The 15,481-nt window shown below is 41.4% G+C and overlaps 1 protein-coding gene across 1 annotated transcript in view; it reads left to right on the forward strand.

The window, feature by feature from the left end:
- UGGT2 (UDP-glucose glycoprotein glucosyltransferase 2) overlaps nt 1–15,481 on the forward strand; it is a 248,351-nt gene that overhangs the window by 158,927 nt on the left and 73,943 nt on the right. Inside the window, exons 27-28 of the mRNA XM_075590844.1 lie at nt 326–515; nt 888–1,046. Of these exons, the coding sequence (XP_075446959.1) occupies nt 326–515; nt 888–1,046 (349 nt within the window). The remainder of the gene's footprint in view (nt 1–325; nt 516–887; nt 1,047–15,481) is intronic.

Here is a 15,481-nt window from a genome sequence, read left to right on the forward strand (position 1 = left end):
GGCAGTGTGCACAAAGCTTTACGGATGAAGCATTAAAACATTGAAGTAGAAATATTTAAATATAGAATAGGTGAAATAAAACCATAATGATGAATCCAATGGAAGAAGGCTGCACTGGCTGAACGAGCTTACAGCCTAACAATTGTAGTTTAATGTATGAAGACTGTTAATGCGGTAGAAGCCCAGATTTGTCATGTTTCTTAACTACTGTCAAATTGGAGTTTGGTATTGAACTTTTGTCACTGAAGGCTTTGGTTTGTTAACCTCACTTATTTGAATCCAGATATGATCTGTATGAGTCTCAAACTAAAATCTCTGTTTGCAGTTTTTACCGTCTTGTCCTCGAGCCAGAAGTGAAATTTTTAACGAATAACAGCCTTTCCCCTGGACCAGCTGCCAAGTTTCTAGATATGCCTGAGTCTTCTCTTCTCACTCTCAATATGATCACCCCAGAAAGCTGGCTGGTGGAAGCAGTGCACAGCTCATGTGATCTTGATAACATTCATCTACAAGATGTGAGTATCTTGCTTTGTGAAGTGTAGGTTTGTACAGAATTGTAATATATATTTTTGTGGGCTATCAATAACCTGCTCTTGGATGTATTTCTAGACAAGATTTTGAGACCTCTCAAATCTGTTCTTTATATGTACTCTTGGATGCTACAATAGGAGTCCTTATGGAAGATTTCATTTCATGTTCAGCGTAAGGAAAGCGTACCCAGCCACATATAATTACCGTAATAGAATTGTTTTTTTTTTTTTACTGTTTGTTTTTTTTTGGGCTTGTTTAATGTTGACTGTAAAGAAAAGAAAACATAACCCGTGCATATTTACGTTAATATTGACTGACTCATTGATGACATATCGATGCTATTCTGACATTTGCAGATAGAAGGCATTGTTACAGCAAATTATGAACTGGAGTATTTGTTATTGGAAGGACACTGCTTTGATGTTACCACTGGACAGCCACCCAGAGGACTGGAGTTCACATTAGGCATGAAAAATCACCCAGTCATGGTGGACACTATTGTCATGGCTAATCTGGTGCGTATTCTGCAAGGCAAAATATATGCTTTGTGTGGTATTAAATTAATGATTGTCTTGAAAAAATACACGTTTCTAAAGCTGCGTACTAAATACATTTGCTTCCCAAGATGCACATTCTGAATGTGACCGCTTTATTCAATCCAATGTAACCCCTCTTTACTTTACCTCAGACTATAGAACCTGTCACTGAGGTGGGGCCTCAGTCCTGTGACTTGGGGTTTAAGTCTTATAGTGGGTGGTACACAGAGTGGGAAGCAGGAGTAATTAGACACAACAAAACTGTAAGGAATTAGAACAAACTTTATATTACTTTATTTATCGTTTTGAAGAGGGATACATGCACAGGGCTACCACATAACCACACAATATTTCTGCAATCCTACTAAAACAAATCACTAACGCTGCGCCTCTGTCTTTATATATCTTACAGTCACTGCTAATTAGTTCACATACCCTGTTGATCAGACAGGGTATTTGTACAATAACCTTTCGTTGGAGCTCTGGATTCAAACAGATGTAGGCTGCTGCTTCTTACAGTTAATTTGAAAACAACCTGTGTTCCAATGCAGGGGGGTCTCTTTCTTTCCTCTGGCTGTTAAGTCCTGATATTTCTCCTCTTAGCTGTTGCAGGGCTCCCTGGGGTGTCACTGTACTTGGTGGATTTAACTGGCCGGTACAGTCTCCTCACTCCATGGATGGGTCAGGCCCTTGCAGAGTGTTCTGCAGCAGCCTCACCATATCAAAACAAACTGCCACTCCAGCCCCCTCAGCAGTCCCTTTCCAACTGTCACCAACTGTCATTTCACTGGCTAAGCTCAGTCACATGGTCCAGTGGAATGTAAGTCTTAAAGGGGCCATGTCTTGTGCTGATAGCAGACGCAGGAGGTTACACCTACAATTCTATGCTTTGTATAGTTTAACTAATCACGCAACAATTTCTTGTTTTTGTTTGTTTTTTTAAACATCTTTTGGGCAAGTACTATACTTGCCACCACACTGCATTTAGTCAGAACCTAGACTGCACCAATGTTCACCACCTCTCCTATGAATGCCACCAACTTTCTCTATTTTATTTTAATTTTATTTTTATTAAAGTAGAGGATCTGACTTTGAAACAGCCACCCTGCACTGGATAATAGTTCTGACTAAAATCTTGTCCGGCACAGGGAAAATGCATGTCAGATAGGAGCCCAACTGTACTTTTGTAACCTCCCTAATTATCAAATAAGCTTAGATACCGGGTTGTTGGTTTAATTCTTTTATTGTGGTGCTGCGCATCTTCCAGCATTGTGGCCATATGATTGCTTAAACAACTAGAAGAAATGCCATTCTGGTTCTCAGATTTGACCCTTGGATTGGAGTCCGATATTAACGAATTGTAGGTTTTAAGGTAGCTTTGACATATTTTGTGGCATAGTACAGCTGCAGCCGCCGGTTTTAGTCCATTTGCCATGGAAAATCTGTGGCTATCTCTGCAAGACTTCTGCAGCCAGACTAATGGCCCATCGGATTAACACAGCGCGGTGGTCCCTGCTTTTGAATGGGACTTACGCTGTGTGAATCCTACCGGGCTGCGGGCACCATTCAAACGCAGGGACCCCCGCTGTCTTAATTCGATGGGCCATTTCATCCTGCTCTGAACATCTCTGAACCATCTCATGAGTTACTGCTCGTGAAGTATATTTATTTGTTTACAGATTTAAGTAGAAATTTACACTGCTCAGTTTCGAAATGAGTTTGTACATTTTGGTACCACTCTCTGCAACCTGGTTTTCAGCATCATTGGGCCATTTTTTCTTTCTATTCTTGCGATATCATGCATCAAAAATAAGGGTCACCTGTGTGGGTTAAAATAGCCATCATAGTCACAAATGCTAGTCTGTTTTCCAGATCCACAAAAGGGTGCTAAGCTTTAGAACAAATTTACTCCCATTCATACGAATTGGAGTAAAGTCGTACTAAAGCTTAGCACCCTTTTGTGGATCTGGGCCTAAAAGAAAATCAATAATTCCTGCATCTGTAGGAAGTTTTAAAAGTTAGAATGAGGGTATGCATCTGAATAGGGCTTCCTCACAACATGCACATACAGTAGCACTTGCTGCAGTATTTTATTTAGTGGTGCTCGGCTGTAGGGTAACTTTTACCTTACACACAATGAGAATACAACACTCACCAATATTATATGAATGAAATGAGGGTGCCTAAATTGACTGAAATGGCAACTGGTGCTACCTATGTGCTTAAATTGATATATTTTATCAGAAAAAGAGAGTAACTAGAATAACCAATTTCCTTCCACAAAGAAGCACATTTGGTGGTGCACTCAAAGGCAGTTAAAACATAACTTTTAATGAATTAAAAATAATATGTCTACACTTATAATAAACCCATTCTCAGCTGTTCCAGCTGGTGGAGGTTAGTGACTCCTCCTTCCCAGGTTTTAAGCCCGCCCCTCCCCACTTCCCTAGTTTGCAAGTTCCTCATTCTGCTGGATATAGACCCACTGTGGTCTTTCTCCCTCCTAATAGAGGTAAATGAGAATTTTAATCCTAATAGAGGTATATTAGTATTTTATCTGGTAGTGTTAGGACTTGCGAACAGGTGTCTGCCTTGACGTGGCTCGCAAGCTTACAACGCTTTGGCCAAAGGGTTAAACTAAATGACCCTATTTCAAGAGAATATATAAGTATTTTACTGTGTATTTCTGTCATGTTGGATGTAGCATTGGGCTTCTCTGTCGTCTGTTGTATACACTTATAATAGACATGTAAATGTGTAAGTTTAAAATTAACAGTAAAGTTTACTGGGAATGAACTGCATCTATATCTCAATATAATAGATATTTATTGGCCTGATATCTATAGAGAGAGTCAGGTAATGTATGGAAATAATATACACTCATTAGCCACTGTGTCTAAATAATCTGCACCAAATAGACATGTAGTGTAGAGAACTGTGGTAACTAACTAAATATAAAAGTCATGAGGAGCATGACGCGGCTCTAACATCGCCGCATAATTTTAGTGCTGATCTAATCAAAATACACAGTTGACCATAGTGTATGAAACTCAATAATCACATCCAATCAAATAAGGGTGGTATGTCGTTAAACGTACGAAAATGAGTGAATGCTGAATGCAGATGGATACGCACACCCAAAGCTAAACTATGTAAGTATTGAAGCCATGTGGAGTGCAGCTAAATTACAAAGTTGTTGCTAGATTATAATCAAAATGACTGAATTGGGTTTCTCCACTGTTACACATATGATGTGAATACAAATTGCGATTTCATACACCCTCTCATGTCAAATATATTCACTCTGTGTGAAGTACACATACCGCAGACCCACTAACCAGAGCCTGTGAACTGGGGAGGCAGAATACGGGTAGAGAACATTCTCATAAGATGATACCCATGGGATTAAGAATTGGTTTGGCCCCTGTTTACCATATTGTGTCAACAGAGTTCACACAAAATGGGGAGCCATTTTTTCTAATTGTTCAAATGAATCAATGAAGTTGTTAGCAGAGACAAAACAAACACATTTGCTATCCGTTAAAAAAGATTTGGATTGTATATCTTAACAAGTTGGAGGACTTTAAAGCCTCTCCTCAGTTTGATGAATTAGAAACTAAATATACAAAAATAAATAGCTACATTTAAAAATGAAATTAAAGATCGGAAACATAGAAAGTTAAAAAGTGATAGTTAGGATAACATTCAAGATAAAGTTTATAGCTTCAAGTCTGCCTACAAGTCCAGACACAATACCATCAGCTACTCATCGTCGGAAGCTGAAAACTCAGAAAGTGATGTGACTGCTGAGACTATAAATTGACATAATAATTTGCAAGTTATCTCTGGTAGCAAATTGCGACCCATGACTGATTAGGAAGAATTTTTAGAACGCAGCCTAAATCCAGAATCGCAAGAAGAGGGAAGAAAACTAAGGGACAGAAAGGGATAAAGTCGACCGAAATCACAACAATAGTGTCACATACTGATGATAAATTGAAGATCTTTAACCTGTCCACAATGACACTGAATATACATCATATATCAGTGTTAGAGAAGGAATTATCCTTCTCTCCAACTAAGGACTTCAGATTATTTTAATAGGTTAAAGACCTCAATTTGTTTTCTTGCAAGTTATTGCTTCACAAATATCACGCCAAAAAAATCTAGATGTGAATTAGACACTATACAGTAGGCATTACAGCACAAGACCAACTGAATATGGACTGCCTCACATCCCTCATTGATGATAATGATAGAATTAATGTCTCCCAAACAGGTCAGTTTACTAAATTAAAACCTAAAAGTAAATTCACACCATCAATGATGGTTTGTCCTCAGGTTGAAGTGTTCACAGATCTTGTTATCCACCAAGGAATAACATTTCCAATGCTCAAAAAATGGCTCTTCAAAAACTCATGTCAAATAAAGAGATTACAATAAAACCATAGGACAAAGGTGGGAACACCGTTATTATGGACACTAATGATTACATCGAAGAGAACAAAAGGATCCTTAGAGATAAAACCAGTTAACGCATTTTAGATTGTGATCCAACGCCCAAATGTAAAACTGAACTCAGTTTATACTAAAAAGCGCCATGAACAAAAATGTGTTGGATAAGAAAGAGTATGAATGTTAAACCACCAACAATTGTTACATTGTACACACCCAAAAATAATATTCATAATAATCAACAAAAACCTTCTGGTTGCCCAATTATTTCGGGCAACAACACTCTCACGGAAAATAGTAGTGTGTATTTGGACAAAATGTTACGTCCATTCGTAACATCATTACCATCTTACGTCAAAGATACTAAAGACACTCTTCTTAAATTAAATGGTATTACAACCAATAGTAATACATTATTAGTAACACTTGATGTTGAAGCTCTATATTCGAGTATTATACACACTAACGGCTTGTTAGACTGTGAATATTTTCTGTCCACAAAGAACTGCGGGTATGCTCTACATAATTCTTTTGTCATGGAATTACTCTAATTTATCCTTAACCACAATTATTTTCTCTTTGACGGGGCCATTTACCCACAGACTCAGGGCACAGCTATGGGCACATTGTGTGCCCCTACATATGCTAATATGTTCCTGGGCTGGTGGGAGGCCAATTATATATCAATTGAAGACTCAGATTCACTGCTCATATTGAATTATGGCTAAGATTCATAGACAATATTCTCCTCATTTGGAATGGTCCTGAAACACTACTTAAGGAATTCGTAACATTACTGAATACCAAAAATTTTAAATCTAAAATTCACATCTGATCATAGTCTTAAGGAAATCATATTTTTAGACTTGAAAATCAGGATGAGAATAATGAAATACAGACAACTGTATTTCGTAAAGAAACTGCAACTAACAGTTTACCAGAACCAATGAGTCTGAATCCACCATCCCTAATTAGGGGGATACCTACAGGCCAATATTTGCGCCTCAGATTAAGTTGTTACAAGAATTTCGCAAACAGGCCAAAGACTTAAGACAACAATTCCTTGATCGCGGTTATACTCGGGGCAATTTAAAATGTGCCTATAACCGTGCACTCAATAGCAACAGGGACACCCTTCTTCTTCCCACTGCTAAATCTTCGACACAGGAGATCCGTTGCTTAAGAACATAACTCTAGATGGAAATCTATCAAATCCATCTTTGCCAAACATTGTCACATCTTAAGATCTGATGATGATTTGGCTAAGGTACTCCATCATACACCAAGCATCACTAGTAGACTTTCTAAAAACATGCATAATGACTTGGTTCATAGCCATTTCCAAAGTAAACCTGTAACAACTTGGTTAACATCTACACTTAAAGGCTGTTACCAGTGCAAAAATTGCAAAGCGTGCAAATTCATCCAGTCAACTAAAATGTTTCATGACACAGACAATTCTAAACCGTATGTGATTAGACACTTTATTAACTGTAAAACAACCTATGTTGTGTATCTCATTGTCCGTAGCTGTGGTCTGTTACGTTGGCAAGATGCAGGAAGTCGTGGATGGCGGTGCAACTGCCTTGGAAAAAAGCGTGGGACCACAGATTGCAGGGTACTGGGTACAAAAGTTTATTGGCACATAAAAAACAGCACAGCAAGCACTCTGACGCGTTTCAGCCGCAAGGGCCTTTTGTACCCAGTACCCTGCAATCTGTGGTCCCACGCTTTTTTCCAAGGCAGTTGTACCGCCATCAACGACTTCCAGCATCTTATACTCCTTCGGTAGAAGCACGCCCAACAGCACCTGGACCTCCAGCGAATCATTCATGTGAGTTTACTCCATTTTGCCATTCAGTTTATCCAGTTTCACAACATCATTGTACCTTTAGCCAGTGACACCCATACAAGATATACCTGTTTTAAAGGTTAGTGGGAGTCCACACAGAGTGGCTATTTAGGGTCTGAAAGTGACATTACTGATTGGAAGGTCTGATTTCAAGCATGCTGTTTTTTTTTCTTCTGGAAAGACAATTGTGATTTAAGGACATATTTATGCATGGACGTTCCCTGTGAGCAATGCATCGGAGATATTTCTCCTATTCTATCACCTTGTTACGTTGGCAAAACTGTCAGAGACTTCCGACATCGTGTTCTTGAGCATGTGAACTCTGTAACTAATGAACAGGATACTCCAGTGGCATGCCATGTCATCTGGTCCAGAATAGTGATGCCAAATGCCTGACTTTTATAGGTATTGATCTTCTTTATGGCAATATGAGAGGAGGAGATATAGACAACAAACTCCTCAGGTGTAAGTCTGAGTGGATCCATAGGCTTAAGAAACGAGGACTCAATGAGGGGTTCACATATACTCCATTCATCTGACGATCCACTATAACGTAGATCCGCTTATAACGCGGTTTGAGCGTGGACCCCGAATATTTAAAAAAAAAAAAAAAAACATTTTTTTACACACACACACACACACACACACACACACACACACACACACACACACACACACATTCACTGCACACACTGGGAGAAGTATGGTGGCTGCTGGAGGACGTGTAGGGCGCCTCACTCCACCTCTTCCCTTCTCCCTCCTCTCCCCTCATCCCGATCAGGCACGTGGTGGCCATTTTTAATTTTTTTTTAATTAGCGCGACCCCGGTTATAGCACAGTCGGATAGGGTGGCCCCCGAGTACCGCGCTATAACTGGGTTGAGCTGTATCTATTTTACTGTCTCTGCAATGGCTTTTTATAGTAATCCATCTCTCATTAGCCATTATACAGGTTGGTTAGTCACACATACATACACATAATTTGGTGTATTGTTATATCACCTCAGCCAAGTACTCACATATCCTAGTCATTATATTATATTTTTCATGATTTGACATTGTAGTTTATTATTGTAAAACAACTGTGTATTTGTATATGTTTACATCCAGTGTTTGGAGGTGCTGCGTGGGATATGACTGAATTATAGCTTTCTATTGGGTATATGAGCGGTGTGTCATCATGCCAGTGATTGGTGCTTTGTAACCATGGCAATGGATATGCTATTTAATCTCCGCAACCGTCCTCTATCCACTGACCTCCCCCTGACGAAGCTCCACCCTTGGAGAAAAACGAGAACGACGTGCTTACGTCATTACAGGGAAGTACTCTGTCTTTGTCTCCTCATATGCATTCACTTCTGTGATACTGTTTATCGTTTTGCGCAACAATCATATTACGGCCAATTGGCATTACTATTACTATGTTCTCTACCGGGTATTCTGCCTCCCCAGTTCACAGCCTCTGGTTAGTGGGTCTGCGGCATGTGTACAGTACTTCACACAGAGTGAATATATTTGGCATGTGAGGGTGTATGAAATTGCAATTTGTATTCACATCGTATGTGTAGCAGTGGAGAAACCCAATTCAGTCATTTTGATTATAATCTACAGCTGCGGCCGCCTTAATCCTAATGCGGCCGTAGCGGCGCAACTCTGATAACCGCGGGTAGATGCAGTATATTTGTTTTTCCGGAATATGTTCCAGTATTTTAGCGCTCGTAATATTAGCATATTCTTAGCGCTGTCTGCAATACTGCAATACCGTCTAAAAACTCAGGTGGGCGTTCGCGAGCTGTTGTCTTAAAAGTCTAATACTGTAGCACTTCAACCTACGTCGGTACACAGTCTGTGTGTGCGCGTGCGCAGTAATTGTAAATTTGCATATTTAAACATGCATGTACAGTGCTGTATGTCTCGTTTGAACATTGTTGAAACGCATAGGCGTGTACTGTAACAGTATTACATGTCGGCGTACTTTATACAGCGCTCTCCCCTCGCTCGCCCCCGCGCACACACACGCTAATTTACTGCACTGCAGTATTTCAACTTCTTATCTTATCTACAGTACACCTCTCCCACACCATTCCTTTGAATGGGTGTCTTTCTGGTTTCAATCACATTCCTGTCATCACATTCCTGCATGTGTAACGTAGCAGTGCAGAGCCGGGTTTGATTTAGTCTGTGTTGACTATTAATGCTCATTGGGGGAAAAAAAATTCAAGAGTGAGTGACCAAAAAAAAAATAATATATTTTTTTTTCTCGTCATTTTTTATTTTTATTTTCTCCACATGCCTGCCTAAACCATCTTGATATTACGATATTCAATCTGTGCTGTGGCTTTTGACTGCGACACTGTGCGTTTGACTGCACATGATTTGTGTGATTTTTATGTAATTGGGAATCAAATTATTATGATGACCTGCCTGTTGAAAATATGTCATGTCTTTGAACTACAGTACAGCTAATCCTTCATGCAGCTTTACCCCCTCCCCCCGCAAACACACACAAGGCTCGCTCAAGGATTTCAACCTCTTATCGACACCTCTCCAAAACCATTCATTTTCAAAAGCTTGTCTTTGTGCTTTTCAACCTCTCTCAGATCATTTGTTAATGTTCCTATTGTTGGCTTTCCCTTATGTTAATCTGATTATGTAACCAATTATTAAAAAGGTAACCAATTATTAAAACGGTATGTCTTCTTGAAGAATCCCCCCCACACACATTCACAGTGAATTTAAAGTTCAGAGAAATAAAATCTTAATGTAATTAAATATGTATTTTATTTTACCAGGAAGGAAAAATACAAATAAACATTGAGAGAGGGGGGGGGGGGGGGGTTGAAAATTGAGGGTCGGTGGATAATCATGAATAATGCACATTGATAATAATAAAAACAGTAATACAAATTTTCCGTCTTTATCTTCTTCCTCTTTCTGTGTAGTTCATTGAGAGAGGGGAGGTTTTGTGTAAATCATGACTGCACTTCGATACACTTAACTGTACACACAGTTCACAAAATTTAGACATGATACCCCCCCCCCTCCCCCTGTCCATCCTTTTTTCTCTGAAAAGACAAGAAAAGAAAAAATTAGTGCAGTTATGTGCATACTGTATTATGGCATTGTGTACTGTATAGCTACTCCATATTGGACTACAGTATGCAGATAGTACTGTCAAACTAGTCTATACTGAGACTACTGTATACTGTAACTACTGTTAAATACTTTGTAACCGGATGGCTAGTGCTGCTCTCTCAGGAAAGAAAAAAATCTGTGCCATACTTACCTGTATCATACAGTACTGTACTTGGTGTGCCTGCACTTACCATACTACAGTACAGTACTATACCACACTACCTTCCTGATGCTTGCCCATTACGCTCGATCACAATGGGCAACATAGTCGCAATATGGTCAATATATTTATTGCATCGTTCCACGGTGAGTACATCGTTCCAAAAACTCATTATGCCTTGCTCCAACTCATCCTTTTTGGAGGGTTTCGCGACTTTTTGGATATGATCCTTCAGCTGATGCCAGACCATTTCGATAGGATTGAAGTCTGGCGATCTGTCATTGGAGGGGGAAAAAAAGGACAATTTGTTAAAGAGATACAGTACAAAGTAAAAACAGTGGGAAAAAATGTGACACGGTTACCGCACTTACTCCGCTGGTGTCTTCACCCAGTTGATACCGCGCTCAAGAATATGCACTGTTGACGCGGTGTGCTTCGGATCGTTGTCCTGGTAGAAACGGTGACCATCTGGTAACTCACGTGTGATGTATTCCATAATCTCAGGCACAATTTGCTCTTGGAAAAAAGCTTTATTCATGATTCCTATAACAAGAAAAGAAAAGTGCTCAAAAAACTGCACACTAGTACAGTACAGTGCATAAGGTAAAAGCGTGTGACTTATTTTACCTTCAAAGATGACAATGCATCCTGTTCCACACCTAGAGATGGCACCCCTCACATGCATCTTCACTGGGTGTTTTGGACGCGGCTTCATAGATATGCGACCTTTTTTGTGGAATGCAAAGGTGGCAAATCTCTCCAGCGATACAGTAGACTCGTCAGTGAAGATGCAATCCTGGAAAGTTTCTCCACTGTCGATCCATGCCTCGGCCTGGACCACTCTCTTGATCTTGTTGACGTCCCTTATCATAGGGTACGCTCTGTAATGACAAGGAATAATTTTATAGGTACAGTACAGTTTCTTAAACAACACTTTAACCTCCTGTACTGTCCAGTACTAACCTCACACCTGCATATTTCCACCTAATTCTGCGGCTCATCTTCTTTATGCTTGTGTCGGATACAGTGAGATTGTAATTTTGCAGCAGAGTGTATTTGACCCTTAATGCACTCTTCCCATCATTCTCTTCACTTATTTTATTGACCAGAAGAGTTGTCTCCCTACAGTGTAAAGAAAAACAACAATCCTGTAAGTTACTGTGCAGTAGGCCACAAGTACAGCACATCATTTACAGTAAACAATAGATATTTAATTCATCTTTCACACTTGTGCAAGACAACACCCACCTTTGAAAACCAATTTGGTTTAACTACCCTCACATGTGCTAATTAAGTTTGTTGTACCAACCAGGTGACTTTCTAAATGTATATAAGTAAACTTACAACAGCCATTGCTGCTTGCAGCCTTTGCTCTTAAGCAGAAATGCTTTTAAGTAGAAATCTTTCAAGTAGTATGGAAGTTTAAAAAGGGAAGTTCAAAAAGAAGTGGAAAAAGTGGACACAATCTACTGCTTCTGATTCCTGCATTTGCACTACGCTGGAAAGGAGGTTATCATCCCACACTGCACATCTCAACACATTACTATTGCTGTGATGCCACCTTTACTTTTTATATTTACTGTAACCTCACTTATTTTCAAATTATGCACTTCCTTCCACCAGCCTCATCATGTCTCTAACTCTATTCATATTTCGCCATCTCTCCTTACTTCACCACTTCTCAGTTCACATGAACTCCTCTCTTACCTGCGCCCTCTGTCACCACACAGTTATGCCGCCTGCACTAAAACACACCCCTACAAATCATCCTCACACATTCTCTTTCTGTCCATGCTTCTCCTCCTTGCTTCTGGGGATATCTCTCCCAATCCTGGTCCCTGCCTTATTTCTACTTGCTCTCGTCCTCGCCTTCCACATGCAACTTCTACTCCTTCTGGTGTAAACCCCTCCAACCTCATACCCATCCCCTGCCACCCTCCCTCCTCTCTCCCTTTCTCCTGTGCCCTTTGGAATGCTCGCTCCCTCTCTAACAAGTTCCTCTCTGTGCATGACTTCTTTCTCTCTCACTCCCTGCTTCTCTTTGCTATAACTGAGACCTGGCTCACTCAGTCTGACTCTGCTCTGGAAGCTGCCCTCTCCTATGGTGGCCTTTCCTTCTCCCACACTCCACGCCCTGGTGGCAGGGGTGGAGGCGTGGGGCTCCTGCTCTCCTCTCTCTGCCGTTACAGAACAGTTTCTATTCCCCCCTCTCTTGCTTTTCCCTCCTTCGAGGCTCACACAGTCCAGATCTTCTCTCCTCTCCCGGTCCATGTGGCGGTCATCTATCGCCCACCTACCTCTACTCATCCCCCTTTTGCCTTTCTCTCTCACTTTGAATCCTGGCTCTCTTTCTTTCTCTCCTCAGACTCCCCTGTTCTTCTCCTTGGGGACTTCAATTGCCACATTGATGACCCCTCTCTCCCTTGGGCTTCCCGCTTTCTTTCTCTAACCTCTTCTTTTGGCCTTCAACAGTGGACTGCAGCCAGCACCCACAAGGATGGCCACTACTTAGACCTGGTTTTCACTAAGAACTTCTCTCTCTCCGATTTCTCCATTTCCCCTTTTCCTCTCTCCGACCATCACCTCATCTCATTTTCTCTCTCTCGCTTCTCTCCATCTCCATCTCGCCCTCGTTTTTGCAGAAACCTGCGCTCTATTAACCTACCAGCTCTTGATTCCACTTTACGCTCCTCCCTCTCCTCTCTCAGTTCTGCTTCAGACCCTGACAACCTGGTCAGGAACTTCAACTCTGCCTTATCTTCCTCTCTTGATCTTCATGCCCAACTTTCTCTCTGCCGTCCTCGCCCTTCTAACCCCAGACCCTGGCTAAACTCCCACACACGCATGCTGCGTTCCTCCACTCGTTCCTCTGAACGCCTCTGGAGGAAATCTCATACGCTCGCAGACTTCATTCACTACAAATTTATGCTATCCTGTTTCAACTCTGCCCTCTTTCAGGCTAAACAAACCTACTTTTCATCACTAATCAACACACACAAGTCTAACCCACGCCGTCTCTTTTCTGTCTTTGACTCTCTACTCAGACCACCCTCAGCTGCCTCCTCTTCTTCCTCCATCTCACCTCAGGACTTTGCTGACTTTTTTAAGAAAAAGGTGGAGTCCATACGGCAGAACATCCCATCTGTTGCCTCCTCCCATCCCACAATGCTTCCCAACTCTCCTCCTGTCTTTCTTGACTCTTTTTCTGCTATCTCGGAGGAGGATGTATCACTGCTGATCTCCTCTTCTCCCTCTACCACTTGCCCTCTTGATCCCATTCCCTCCCATCTCCTAAAACCTCTTGCTCCTTCTATAATCCCTATGCTCACACAGATCTTTAATTCTTCCCTCTACTCTGGTACCTTTCCTTCATCCTTCAAGCATGCAACCGTTATACCATTACTCAAAAACAGCAAGCTTGACCCTACCTGTCCTTCTAACTATCGACCTGTCTCCCTCCTGCCTTTTGCCTCCAAACTCCTTGAACGTCTTGTATTCTCTCGATTGCTACACTTTCTCAACACCTATTCTGTACTAGACCCTCTACAATCTGGCTTCCGCACTGCTCACTCTACTGAAACAGCCCTCACTAAAATAACTGACGACCTCCACGCTGCCAAAGACAGAGGTCATTACACTCTGCTCATATTACTCGACCTCTCTGCAGCATTCAACACCGTGGACCACCCTGTTCTCCTTCACATTCTCCATACTCTTGGTATTCGGAACAAAGCTTTATCCTGGATCTCCTCTTACCTCTCCCATCGTACCTTCAGTGTCTCTTTTGCTAACAACACCTCCTCCTCCTCTATTGATCTCTCTGTGGGGGTACCCCAGGGCTGTGTCCTGGGACCCCTTCTCTTTTCTCTCTACACACTCTCTCTAGGTGACCTAATCACATCTTTTGGGTTTAAATATCACCTCTATGCTGACGACACACAAATTTACCTTTCAACCCCTGACCTTACACCTGCTATACAGACCAAAGTTTCTGAATGCCTCTCTGGAATATCATCCTGGATGGCCATCCGCCGACTGAAACTTAACATGGCAAAAACAGAGCTCCTTATACTTCCTCCCAAACCTGGCCCTACTACATCCTTCCACATTGCTATTGGAAATACGATCATTCACCCAGTAGCCCAAGCACGCTGCCTAGGGGTCACACTTGATTCCTCTCTCTCATTCTCCTCTCATATTCAAAACGTTTCTAAAACTTGTCGCTTTTTCCTCCGCAATATCACAAAGATACGCCCTTTCCTCTGTTACTCAACTGCCAAAACTCTGACTCAGGCCCTCATTCTCTCACGTCTCGATTACTGCAACCTCCTGCTGTCCGGCCTTCCTACCTCTCACCTGTCTCCCCTACAATCTATCCTAAACACTGCTGCCAGAATCACTCTACTCTTTCCTAAATCTGTCTCAGCGTCTCCCCTGCTGAAATCCCTCTCCTGGCTTCCGATTAAATCGCGTATCTCACACTCAATTCTACTGCTCACTTTTAAAGCTTTACATTCTTCTGCCCCTCATTACATCTCAACCCTAATTTCTCGCTATGCACCATCACGACTCTTGCGTTCTTCTCAAGGATGTCTTCTTTCTACCGCCTTTGTATCTAAAGCTCTCTCCCGCCTTAAACCTTTTTCACTGACTGCCCCACACCTCTGGAATGCCCTTCCCTTCAGTACCCGACTAGCACCCTCTCTATCCACCTTTAAGACCCACCTTAAGACACATCTGCTTAAAGAAGCATATGAGTAGCACTGGATAATCATGGACACATGACACAAAGCTTGGCCCCCTGCAGACGCAC

Source organism: Ascaphus truei, chromosome 3 (genome assembly GCF_040206685.1).
Source record: "Ascaphus truei isolate aAscTru1 chromosome 3, aAscTru1.hap1, whole genome shotgun sequence".
Classification (NCBI taxonomy): Eukaryota; Metazoa; Chordata; class Amphibia; order Anura; family Ascaphidae; genus Ascaphus; species Ascaphus truei.